At 38.3% G+C, this 13,113-nt stretch overlaps 1 protein-coding gene across 1 annotated transcript; it reads right to left on the reverse strand.

Annotated features, from left to right (window-relative positions):
* Nucleotides 1–3,303: 3,303 nt before the first annotated feature.
* Nucleotides 3,304–12,682, reverse strand: LOC116255965 (probable LRR receptor-like serine/threonine-protein kinase At4g29180). Its single transcript, XM_031632059.1, has 9 exons — nucleotides 12,610–12,682; nucleotides 11,595–12,114; nucleotides 10,559–10,832; nucleotides 9,420–9,626; nucleotides 5,055–5,360; nucleotides 4,837–4,963; nucleotides 4,552–4,614; nucleotides 4,258–4,447; nucleotides 3,304–3,736 (listed from the first exon to the last, which is right to left on the reverse strand). The coding sequence occupies exons 1-9, from the start codon at nucleotides 12,680–12,682 to the stop codon at nucleotides 3,304–3,306; spliced, it is 2,193 nt and encodes a 730-aa protein (XP_031487919.1).
* Between the last annotated feature and the right edge of the window lie 431 nt (nucleotides 12,683–13,113).

Raw genomic sequence — 13,113 nt, forward strand, 5'->3', positions numbered from 1 at the left:
TTTAGAAGGATTGTTTGATTCATCGTCATGGACAATTGAGAGGAAAAAAGTGTCTATCATGTTTTCTGCTTGTTTTTATTTCAACTACATCTCACGAGGGATCAGACGAATCTCATGAATAGCTAAGGGTCTCATTCAATATATATATATATTGCATTTGACTAAGGTGATACTTCAATAAGTACATGTGTTAACTAAAGGTGTTACGATGAGTCCACTCGTGCAGTTTGGTTCCATTTAATTACTTATAACCCTGGAGCAAGTTGATTTATGAACAAAGGAAAATGACAAGTTTGGATGAGACAAATAGTGCTTTAAAATACGCTGTTTGGCGCAGCTGGGTGCAAGTTGGTGTCCATGGTTTTTATTTTTCTCTTGATCGATTCAACAGATGGTTAAAAAAATGGCTGGGAATTCATTAAAGTATATGCATATATACATATATAAGCAAATTTAATGGTGACTCTGATTTTTTAGAGTTATCCAACCAACTAATGAGGACCATCTGAACTAATGAGGACCATCTGATCTAACATGATAGAAGGTTAAGAAAAAACAACGACAAAAAAGTGATAAGTATTTTTTTAATCTTTTATTAGTTTACATTGTTTTTTTGACATTTTTCTTTTAGCCATTTATGTGCTTCAGATAGACGTCTTTGCTTAGATGGCTGAGTGACTACACATAGCTAGAGCCATTATTAAGACACTCATATAATAAAGTTGAAATCCTACATTGGATGGTATGTTATAAAAATTAACCTATAAAATTTCACTTTTAAAATATAAATCCACAAATTTTATATATATATATCACCGAAAAAGTGGGTCAAAGGATAAGAACCAAACCATTTAATTCCTTACTAAAAAAAATATTTTAAATAAAATATAAACATCCTAATATATTTATAAAAAATATTTTGATGTAAAACATACTTTGAATCAAGTTACTTTCATGCAAAAATGTTGACTTTTCTATTATCAAAATGTTGATGCTATGAGAGAGATTAATTTTGCTTATTATAAAAGTGCTATTAAAACCCAAAAATTGGTCAACTTAATATATTTTTGCATTAACCTGTCCTTAAGGTCATATTGGTAAGGTTAGATTAAAAAAAACACTTTAAATATCATATCTAAAAGATTTGGTTTTTGTCCGTAATCACTGATTTGATATATATATATATATATATATATATATATATATATATATATATATATATATATATATATATATGAAGACTTAGTTTAGGCTCTACACATTTAATAGAAAGAAATGAGTTATATAAAGAGAGTGCTTGGCACTAAGAATGGTGGATTATTCAAGAAATCAAATCCGTGACCATCAATGCATCAGGGAAAGCCTACTAGTCTTTCACGGTACGTTGTCCTCCAGTTTGACAACTTTTCTTAAAAGTATATATGTCTACAGATATATCCTTGAAATTTTTTTGTTTAAGTTGGGATGGAGAAATCCAGTCACATGCATCGGATTGATGTATGAAATCCTGCTAATTTGCTAATTGGATCATTCCACTTAGCAATTCAATTGGACCAATTCTGAATTGGTAAAAGTTGTTACTGCTTTTTTAAAAAATAAATGAAAATTTACAGAACCTTGGCCTCTAATCACATCGAATCAGTAAATGCACGAGGGAAATTTTCATCTAATAAGTCTCAAACTCTTAATTTTTAATGCTAAGGTTCGGGCATCACATTGTTAAGCTTTTGAGGGTTTAAAATTTTGATTCAGGAATGAAAATTTTAAAATCTTAATTCCTCCTCAAACTGAAATGGAATCAAAATTCCAAGTTTTAGTTTCCTAATTCCAGAAATAAAATATCTTGTTTGTCTAAAATTTCTAATTTCTTAAAAAATGAGCATATTTATTCTAAAATTCCATGACTCTGGGTATGTCAAACACCCTGATAGCCCACCACCCTCCCCTGAGCTGACCTCTTGGATCAACATGTCACGAATATATGTATATAGGTCTTCTCGCCCTTAAATCTTACAAAATTTGCGGGCAGATGCTACCGACTTTATGGTACAAGAGAGCGAGGCAACAAGTATGCACCAAAAGGGGTGGGGAATTTTTGAAGTTTTTTATAAATTTTAGACCTTTTAAAATTTTAACAATCCCTCTTTTAAAAAAAATGATGAATTTTTTGTGAGATTTTGTCTGGCTTTAACAAATGTGAGGAGTCTTCCAACTAGGGACGGCATGCCCCATTTTTCCTGTTATGAGCTGAGATTTTAGTTGCAGCTTAAACGGAAGAGTCTTTAAGACATTTCTGCTGACAAAATCAGAGTGCTGCTAAAACACATGTATTTGTGAATGTAATTTTTATGATATGTAAATAGTTTGTCGATAGTAAATCTTTGTTGTCCTCTCTTTCTTTATATATATATATATATATATATATATATATATATATATATAATCAACTACAATTAAGCTGAAATTATTTGCTAAAGACAAATCCAAAACCCATTTTTTGTTGACAAAACAAAAACCAGGTTCTCACTTTTGAAAACCTTCACCCAAACATTAAAACTAAGTTTTCAAAACTCATAGAAAAATGGGTTTCATAAAACCAAGCTTTGGCAGAAACTTTTTTTTTTAAGGGATTCATCCAAATGCTACCCAAATGAATTATCTAATTCAATTTATTAATCCAATATTTAATATTTTTTTTATATGCCAGTTTTTAAGCAGTGCAGTCATACGTTCCATCTAAATTCGATCCATTTATTGGCATCTCTAACGTTCACTTCATTTGTAGGTTGACTTATGGAGAACTTGCTCTCTGTGTGTTAAGGTCCGGATTCGGCATCACTCGATAATTCCCTGAGGAGTTGAAGGGGGAGATGGACCGCGAAACTGGGGAATTAAAGACAGATTACTGAACAAAATTCAGATGGAAGCTTGGCAGGAGGGGGAAGAGGCAGACCCGGCACAGCTTGCTGGGTTCAAAGGGAGTCTCTCATGGGCATCTATTATGGTTGGCAGTGAACGCCCATATTTATCGCAGCTCCCAAACCCTGCAGTGACGATGGAGAATTATGGATTTCTCCTGAAGGCATTGTAAAACTGATAGAGTTATGCCAATATGCTGCCCAAGGCCTGGATCAGGCTACTAATACATCCACGAGATGCTCCAAATAATTGCAGTAGAAAAATGATTGACATAATCAACACCACAAGAAATTCACTTACGACAAGAAAAATAGCAGATTTTGGTACAAAGATATCACAATAGAAGTTGTTGATACATTTTATCACGTGAATGGCCGTCTTAATTTAACTTGCAGGTGGATAAATGGACAAATCCGAGTTCGATGTAGCAGTGGCACTTGATGATGAAGATGTGAAGATTGCCCACTTTCTCCAGCTTCCACTTTTCTCTCTAGTTCTCTCAATCTCCTTGGCTTCTTTCAAGTGAGCCACAACCTCTGTCATAGTAGACCTTATGACCGACATCTCCTCAGTGCATGTCATTGCCAACTCTGCAACCATCCACATGGAGCTGATATCGTATTGACCATGTAGTCTAGGATCAATAACAGCTTTGATGGTTCCTCTCATAAGTTCTGGCCGTACAAGTTGAACCAGCGGGAGTCTTTCTCCCTTGGCATTAGTTGATATGGCAGATCGGCCAGTAATGAGCTCAAACAGGACAACCCCAAATCCATACACATCACTCTTCTCAATAACTTTGTTGGTGTAACAATACCTAAATCCACAAAACAGGTTAGCGATCAAGTCATTTTAATGAAATTACTAATTAGTTCTTCATGCCACTAAAGGATTGGGGAAAAAAATAAAAAAAGAAAAAAGAATAGGGTCGTGTCGTAGAAATACAAGTAGCCAAAGGGTTCCACCTTTCCTGTTTGTGAGTAGTACTGAATGAGGTTTTCATGCGAATGAGTTCATTCCATGACCAATTTGCCTGTTGCCAAATATAAGATATGGTTCGATCTTAGAAATTATAAGTAATTGCCCTCCACGATGGATTCTTGCATCAAAGTAGATATGTTCAGTAGCTCTCAAGGACTTTTCTCTTATGTAAAGTGCGCAGAGACCATAAGCTAGTTATGGAGCATTATCTATGGTTTACCAGAATAATCTAAGAACTGCACTTAATTAAGACAATTCATGTTTTATGTAAACCTTGATTTAAATAGGCCGCCCGAAAGAATTTGAGCACTACTGACTGACAAAATTAATCTTGCTTTCAAGAGGACAGTAACATACTCAGGGTCAAGATATCCAGCTGTGCCAGCAACAACAGTTGTAATATGTGTAATCTCATCTGAGACAACAGCCTTTGACAGCCCAAAATCTGCAACCTTTGCTTCAAACTTCTCATTGATTAGAATGTTGCTCGACTTGACCTCCCTGTGAATGAATGCAGGCGTACATCCTGAATGCAAGTTTTCCAGGCCTGCATCCGCAAGTTTGAATCCATTTTAAGTATTTGGTCAGTATGAAAAGTTGAAGACATAGATCAAACCATGTACAAGAAAGATGAAATTGTTCAGCGCTAACCTTTTGCTGCATCCAAAGCAATGTTCAACCGTTGCTGCCAGTTCAATGTATCAGCCATTTCTTCTGTAAAACATACTGTCCTTGAGATTTTTGAAAATCTGAAACTGAATCTTTTGGTTCTGGACACATGTCGAGCTTCCTAGAAGCACATTAAATGATAAAATGCCAGAACCAAGTACTTTGCTGTTCGAAATTTAGTGGATATGATAAGATAAAATGTAGGCTGTCTGTCAATACTAGTTTTCAGTCAAAAAAATGAATCAGAGTAGTTACTTGTTGACATACCTGAAAGTCGATTCTGAAGGTTTCCATTAGACATGTACTCGTAAATGAGGATCAACTCTTGTTCATCATCACAGTACCCAACAAAAGGGGCTAAATATTTATAGTGAACTTGCATCAGCATATTAACCTGCAGTCACATGTAAGGACTTACTGTTGACCCATGGTTCACGAGTGTTTGCACTGCTTTTATCCAAATAATTTCTTATCACCATACAAACCTCAGCAGCAAATTCCATAACTCCTCGTTCAACAAATCTTGAGGACAGTTTCTTAACTGCGACTTCATGTCCATCTTTGAGGCGTCCATAGAAGACAGTGCCAGACCCTCCTCTACCGATAACTTTCTCGAAGTTATTCGTTATTTCCACAACTTGAGAGTAAGTGAAAGTGCCACTTTTACCAGACTCCGAGCTTGCATGATGTTGTGAAAAACTAGCTACGATTTTGTTGTGGTCTTGTGGACGTCCGCCTTCCCCCGGCTTGTCTATGTCAGAAAATTTAAAAGCATTTAGAACGTGATGTATCTTAGGATAGAATAGGCATGAACATAGAATTTGTCCATTTTATTTGGGAACAGGTTGACCATCTAACTGACTCTACCAACAGTGATGACATTCAAATCACAAGATGGAGAACAAATTACCTTGATTAAATATATATATCCCCTTCCATCTGTGCAGTTGGTCAATTCCATGTCATTAACTAGCTCTGTCTTACAAGTATGGCTGAAATTGGTCCATAACTAGATACCATTTGGCTTCACAACAAATGTCTTTCTTCCATTCACAAAGTGAACCTAACTAGTTAATTTGTTTTCACATGTAATCCTTAACGTATTTTTTCTTAAAATAAAATCCTAGCTAAGAATTTGTTTCATCTCTGTGAGGCCACAAACTTAAAGGGTTGCAACTTAAAGCAGCCAGCTAGTGTTTGACAGCCTCACAATGTTTTAAGCATTGTCAGTTCAGAAATTTGTGGAGCAATAGCACCATTCAGCTCACTGTTAGAAAGATCTCTGCAAATGAAATGTCATATGGTACATTACTTTCCAAGAAAAACATGGAGGTGACAACCAGTCAGCAGAAGACTCACAAAGTCAATATTCGTGGTGTTGAAGCATTGTCACAGGACAGACCATCCCAAGGAGAAATAGGAAGACAAGGATCTCCCCTCCAGTTTTTCTTTTGATCATAGAACACTTTGATTTTCTGAAGAGAAATAACTGCACATAGAGGATGGAGGATTTACGAAAGGAGAAAAAAAAAGCACAAATGTGTAAGCATTCAATTAAGAAATCCCGACAAAACTTTCTTCCAGATTAGATTCACCAAAGTTGTTTAATTCACATCGAAAACTGTCAAGCTGGTCTACATTTGGATGCAGTTAACCTTGCAAACTTATTTCTTAAATGAAGTTTCTGTTAGAAATTCAATCCTATATTCATGACCATAAGAGAAAGGAACCATAAGTGTCTCTCTGTGTGTGTACGTGCGGACTCAGGCCTGAATCCCCATGTCCGAAAACTTCAACCAAAGAGGAAAGAGGACTATGTAGAGAGTCATCACCGACTCTCCCACCGACTCTCTTGGGAAGAATCGAGAAGGCGCAAGAGGCTTTGAGCCTCTCCTTTAAGTCGGTGCTTGTAAAGTCGGTGAAAGACAAAATAATTAAAAAAGAAAAAATAGAAATCGGTGGAAGCTTCATCCACCGACCTCCTCTCCTTATAAATAGGGACGTTGGGCCATGGTGTGAGTGTGTGAAAAAAAACTGTGAGTTGAGTGTGCTCCATTTGTGAGCTTGTGAGTGTTAGCTCGTGTGTTCACTTCGTGAGCTCGAGCATTGCAGTTTCAAGTGTGCGCTGCAAGGGCGTTGGGTGTGTTAGCTCGCTGCGTGAGCCGAGGTGAGTTCTCTGGAGTCATCTTTTGTAATATCTAGTGTGATAAATAAATAGTTTACATTTTAAAGAATACTTTGTCAAAATTATTATTGAGTATCATTTTGGACGTCGAAACTCTGCTGGATTTTCTCCGAATAAATTCGACTTTGTAGCTGAGTTATATTTAGGGCCCGCATTACGTTTCCCAACACGTGGTATCAGAGCAAGGTTTTGTTTGAGGGCTGTTTTACTGGTGAGATTAATTGGGTCAATTATATTCTGAAATTATGGCGGCATTAGCGGTTGCATTAAATAATATTGAGAAACTTAACAATAACAATTATGGCTATTGGAAATCTTGTATGGAGTCGTATTTTCTAGGACAGGAATTATGGGAGATAGTTTTGGGATCAGACACAAATATTCCTGTCGACGAGGAAGCGAAGAAAAAATGGATGATCCAAGCAGGGAAAGCGCTATTTGCAATTAAGGTATCTATTGAGAAAGATTTATTAGAGCATATATGTGATGCGAAGACTCCTAAAGAAGCATGGGATGCCTTTGCAACGCTATTTTCTAGAGCTAATGATTCCCGCCTATAATTGTTAGAAAATGAATTAGCTACATTAACTCAGGAAAATATGATGATAGCAGAGTATTTTATGAAGGTTAAAAATATCTGTAGAGAAATTTCTCAAATTGACCCTGAGTCTAAGATTAGTGAGGCTCGTATGCAGAGAAACCCTATTCATGGACTTCGTTCAGAATTTGGTAGTTTTATAATTGGTGTTCAAGGCTGGCCAGTTCAACCAACTTTGTTGGAGTTAGAAAATCTCTTGATCAATCAAGAAACATTAGCAAAGCAAATGGTCGGGCTTTTTCTCAAGGGAAATAATGAAGAAGCTTTGTTTAATAAGGGTCAGAGATCACGATGTCCAGCTAAGCCAGTCATTAGGTCTCCAAGTAGGAATATTGATGAAAAGAAAGAGAAAAATGTAGAAAAGAAAACAAGAGAAACTACACAGCAATGAAGACCAAAGAATAAGTGTTTTAGATGTGAAAAATTAGGTCATATTGCTCGTGACTGTACAGTCAAAATAAATGAAGGAAATACAGTCACGACGAGTAAGCAATATGGGGGAGCTAACGAGACTGTACAGAAAAGTTCATTTCTGTACTCAATGGAGGTTAAAGAGGATATTACACAAGAAAGATGCAATTCTGCTCATACAAAACCCGTAGAAGAAAAAGAAGAAAAGATCAATTATCAAACTGATTGGATAATTGATTCTGGATGCTCAAATCATATGACTGGTGATGAGAGCAAGTTTGTAAGTATGAAAGAATATGATGGAAATCGAGTTGTTGTTACTGCTAACAACACAAAGCTCCCAGTGGCACATATTGGAGAAGCAAAGGTTGTAGCCAACTTTGGCAAAGACCGGATTTTACGGAACGTTTATCATGTTCTAGGAATGACTAAGAATCTGTTGTCTGTGCCACAACTTATAACTTTAGGGCACTATGTTGTGTTCGGCCCAAATGATGTGAAAGTTTATAAGGATGCAGATGTTCAAGGAACTCCCATGTTTGAAGGGAGCAAAGTTGAGTCAATATATGTCTTGTCCGCAGAAACAACATATATTGACAAAGCAAAGAAGCATGACACTGCAGATATCTGGCATGAGAGACTCGCTCATGTTGGATACAACAAACTTCGGGAGATGTCTAATAAGGGGCAGTTGATTGACCTGCTCAAGCTTGAGGTACGAACTGACAAAGTATGCCCAAGATGTCAGTATGGAAAGACGCACAGGAGGCCATACAAAGAATCAAAATATAGAGCTAAAGCGTCATTCGAGCTTGTGCATTCAGACGTATTCGGCAAAGTACCAGACCCATCAGTTGGAGGTAAGTGGTATTTTATCACTTTTATTGATGATTTTTCAATGTATACTTGGCTCTATTTTATGAAAGAAAAGTCTGAAGCACTTGAAAAGTTTAAGGAGTTTCACCAAATTGTGCAAAAAGAACTTGGGCATAGAATTCGGTGTCTACGAACCGATAATGGTGGCGAATATACATCTGACATGTTTATGACATACTTGAGACAACATGGCATTCGAAGACAATTTACATGTGCCTATACGCTACAGCAAAATGAAGTGGCAGAACGGAAAAATCGTCACATAGCAGAAACATGTCCAAGCATGATGCATGCAAAGAACATGCCACCGAGATTTTGGGCCGAGTGTGTCAGCACCGCTGTACACGTAATTAATCGACTACCAATGCCGAGATTTAATTTTAAGTCTTCATATGAAATGCTTTATAAAAAGAAGTCATCTGTGAGTTATTTTCGAGTATTTGGTTGTGTTTGTTATGTCTTTATATCTAAGCAGCACAGGACTAAGTTTGACAAAAAGGCGCAGAAGTGTGTCTTTGTTGGATATAACTCATATCGGAAAGGATGGAGATGTGCTAATCCTAGCACAAGACAAGTTCATGTTTCTCACGACGTCATCTTCGATGAAGCATCGTCGTGGTGGTCAGAAGAAAAGAAGACGCTTCCAGACTCTCCAGTTCTTGAAAGAGACGTTCAAAACAAAATACAATTTGAGATGAATCGAGGAGAGCCTGAACTTGAAGACACAGAAGCAAGACAACCAGATAAAGAAGTTCATTGCCCAAGGCAAGAAGAACGTACAGATCCATGGAGAACAGGAGTCAGTCCTCTCCAACAAAGAAGTGCAGAAGAAGAAAGATCATCACAACTTGAAGAGCCAGAAGGAGCACCGATAGCACTAAGAAGATCGACAAGAATACCAAAACCAAATCCCAAGTATGCAGATGCAGACTGTGCCATCATGGAAGAGAACGAGCCAGCTTCTTTTGAACTCGCACCAAAGACTTGCTAATGCAAACATTCAGTTAAGAGTCATGATTCAAGAGTCGGTAATGAGGGGGAGATTGTAGAGAGTCATCACCGGCTCTCTTGGGAAGAATCGAGAAGGCGCAAGAGGCTTTGAGCCTCTCCTTTAAGTCGGTGCTTGTAAAGTCAGTGAAAGAAAAATAATTAAAAAAGAAAAAATAGAAATCGGTGGAAGCTTCATCCATCGACCTCCTCTCCCTATAAATAGGGACGTTGGGCCATGGTGTGAGTGTGTGAAAAAAAACTGTGAGTTGAGTGTGCTCCATTTGTGAGCTTGTGAGTGTTAGCTCGTGTGTTCACTTCGTGAGCTCGAGCATTGCAGTTTCAAGTGTGCGCTGCAAGGGCATTGGGTGTGTTAGCTCGCTGCGTGAGCCGAGGTGAGTTCTCTGGAGTCATCTTTTGTAATATCTAGTGTGATAAATAAATAGTTTACATTTTAAAGAATACTTTGTCAAAATTATTATTGAGTATCATTTTGGACGTCGAAACTTTGCTGGATTTTCTTCGCATAAATTCGAGTTTGTAATGAGTTATATTTAGGGCCCGCATTACGTTTCCCAACAGACTACCCTTGATTCTGTCATTGATAAAAGAAAGGAAATAAAAGGAAACACATGACTTGTAGGGAACGAAATGCAATGTATCTTGAAGCACAAAATAAGATACATAAGACTTACGTGGTTCAGGTTAGGTATAAAAACAAAATGTTAAGGCAATCTACCTTCTCTACCGGCGGTTGCAGAGCCGTTGAATGTAAGCGCTTTGTAGATCTCAAGGAATTGAGGACTGCACCCTCGTCCGAAGCATTGACCGATTGTATGGAGAATGAGTACTGGGAGGCAATTAGATCATAGATGACTACTTGAGTACAAAACACTGCTATCCAGGTAGGAAACTGAGGTATTGCCCCAGACCTGGCCATTCATCAGAACGTTCATAAGCCTCGATTGGGCGTTGGCCGGTCGCACTACGTCGGCGAACTCCAAGTAGAGGTAGAACATGTCGTCAACTCCCCCAGTCCAATTGACCAAGATCACATCCTTCGAGTAGACAGCAGTTTGCATGACGACCGACGGCATCCCAAACATTGGGTCACCAGACTCGCTCACTGTTTCAGTTGTGTTGAAGGGAGTCCCATAGCCGTCGTAGTCTGGCGACCATATGCGATCAAAGCGGTCGTCCGGGTACCTGCCGCATTCAGTAATTTACATCTAAAACGTTAGATTATGCTGGAGAAAAACGATGAAGGATCGTATATTTTTCAAAATTTTAGCCAAATAGACGTGAGCTACATGGAGTAAAACCCAGATTTTGATTCTTAAATTGTTTGTTTCAATATTTAAAGTAGAATTTCATAAAACCTGAAATATCGACGATACAAAATTCCGGAACATCTGAAAGTATGTCCTACCAGAAACAGGCCATTCATGTGATAATTGTAGCAGTTGTTTGTTTCCTTTTAATTACAAGAACACGCTTAGCATTAGGAGAAATAACACAAATCACCAATCACTTTCGAAACCGAATAAATAGGCATTTGACTTTTGAGAGAAATTCCCGAAGAACCACGTACTAACAGTAACTATTAACATGTCATGTAAAATGACCAAAGTAGTCTTTGTAAAGAATTACCCATAAAAGAATTGCTTTTGAGAAGCGCGCTTACTTTTGTTATTCTACACCAAAGCTTAACACTTTTGTTACTATCTGGCATTTTGATAACTTCCCTTGAAAATTCATGAGTTCCTAGTTATTCAAATCTTAAAGTTAAAACGATGGTTACTTTGGTTGTCTTTCTTTTTCTTTGACGCTGTTGTACGAAACCATATGGAATACATCTATCTATCACAACTAAATTGGCACAACTAGGATTTAAGATTTACGCTTCAATAAGTACCCCAAGGGTTGTTATTTGAAGGGGAGAAAAAGAGCAAGTGAAGAACAACTCACGCAGTTTCTGTCGTGGTCCCAGCATCTACTCGCATGAATGTTTTCAAAGCGAGGGAGAGCGAGCTATTGGCAGGGGCATACATGTCTGCATTGAGTGGCCAGAGCTTCAAATAAGAAATGAAAGGTGTTCCGTTTCCTGTTCTCACGAGGCACACAAACAGGTAGCTTGCCTCTGCTTGGACGACCAACTCCGGCCGGAACGGGGTATTGTTATCGGTCAAGTTCACGGTGTCCCAAAAGTTCACACCAAGATAGAGATCAAAGCTTGGCAGTGTGTTGAGGCCGTCATAATTTCCGTACAGGAAGGAAGCCCGGATAATGTACTTGTCACCAATAGTTGCCGGCAGCTGATAGCAGTTTCTTGTGTAGTTTGGGAAGGATCTCACCGTGTAGTATCCCTTGTTGGTGCCACTCGTTAGGCCGCCGGATTCTATCTGAATGTTCACCCCACTGTCAATGAACCCGTCGTCGGAGACGTAGGTGAGGTTGTGCGACAGATATAAAGTAATTGGCAGTCTCGCTTAGTCCACAATCGATGCTGATAAACCCTGCCACCCATGTTAAAGTGCAGAAAAATGAATGACACTTTTAAAACATAAAACAGATTAACTAGAACCAAGCGTAGTATTGAACACTACAATGGTTGCCAGAATTGCCTAAAATTTTATTTCTTGATCAGAAATAAGGAAAATCGCCCACAAAACGACTGAGAAAGTTATTTGGTCTTTAAGCACAGAGCTTCGCCTTGCGATTCACCGACTGAACCTTAATTTAGCGCCTGGTCTGCAACTTCTGCTGTAAAATCGTTATCATCGTCAAACATATGAAGACCTCTTCCCTCCCAACATTATCTAAAGCAGACTATATCTACATGACACAAGAAAAAGGAATTGCAGGTAAAAGTTTGCGTCTTCAGAGAAGGTTCAACAGCCTTCCTTTAACTAGATTATTAGGAGTTCACCGCAGAACAGGTGTGGAAGACTCTTGAGTACTCAACGAAGAGAAAGCGTGAAACCTCTTTGTGCTCCTGCTATTGAGAGGGCAGCCGCACAACAGAGCAGAAACGAGAAATTATGTGCATCCATCATCTTCTCAGCAACTTAATTTCCTATCTCTTCTAAGAAGATCAGAGCCTCGGAAGGCATGACCATCAGATGAACTAAAATGAAGGAAATCCTCTGCCTTCTTTAATAAGTGTGGAGAGATGAAGGGAGGATCTACAGATGAACTAGAACGAACCCAGTGCTGGTGGTTGACTCATTTGGCTGGTCCAGCATCGCTGAGTTCAACTCTCTAATATTGCGCCAAGCTGTAACTGACGTCTTGTAATATTGCGCCAAGCTGTAACTGACGTCTTGAAACCGGCAAGACCATGTGAAGCAGAAGACGGGTCATGCATAGTAATTGAATAATTTTTACAGTACTCGCCTTTCCTACTATGGCCAAATCATACTGCCAGTGCTGCAGTGTGGGAGGGGTGCCCAGGGAGACTAGCTTTCATTTCTGTCTTCTTCTTTCA

This window comes from Nymphaea colorata, chromosome 6, assembly GCF_008831285.2.
Source record: "Nymphaea colorata isolate Beijing-Zhang1983 chromosome 6, ASM883128v2, whole genome shotgun sequence".
NCBI lineage: Eukaryota > Viridiplantae > Streptophyta > Magnoliopsida > Nymphaeales > Nymphaeaceae > Nymphaea > Nymphaea colorata.

What these genes read in the sequence shown, in the direction of transcription:
- LOC116255965 (XM_031632059.1), bottom strand. Translation starts at nt 12,682, where the DNA reads ATGATGGATGCACATAATTTCTCGTTTCTGCTCTGTTGTGCGGCTGCC. An exon ending in GGGACCACGACAGAAACTGC is followed by an intron (nt 10,833 to 11,594) that starts GTGAGTTGTTCT and finishes TGAATGCGGCAG; the next exon opens with GTACCCGGACGACCGCTTTG. An exon ending in CTCCTGTTCTCCATGGATCT is followed by an intron (nt 5,361 to 9,419) that starts GTACGTTCTTCT and finishes TTCTATCCTAAG; the next exon opens with ATACATCACGTTCTAAATGC.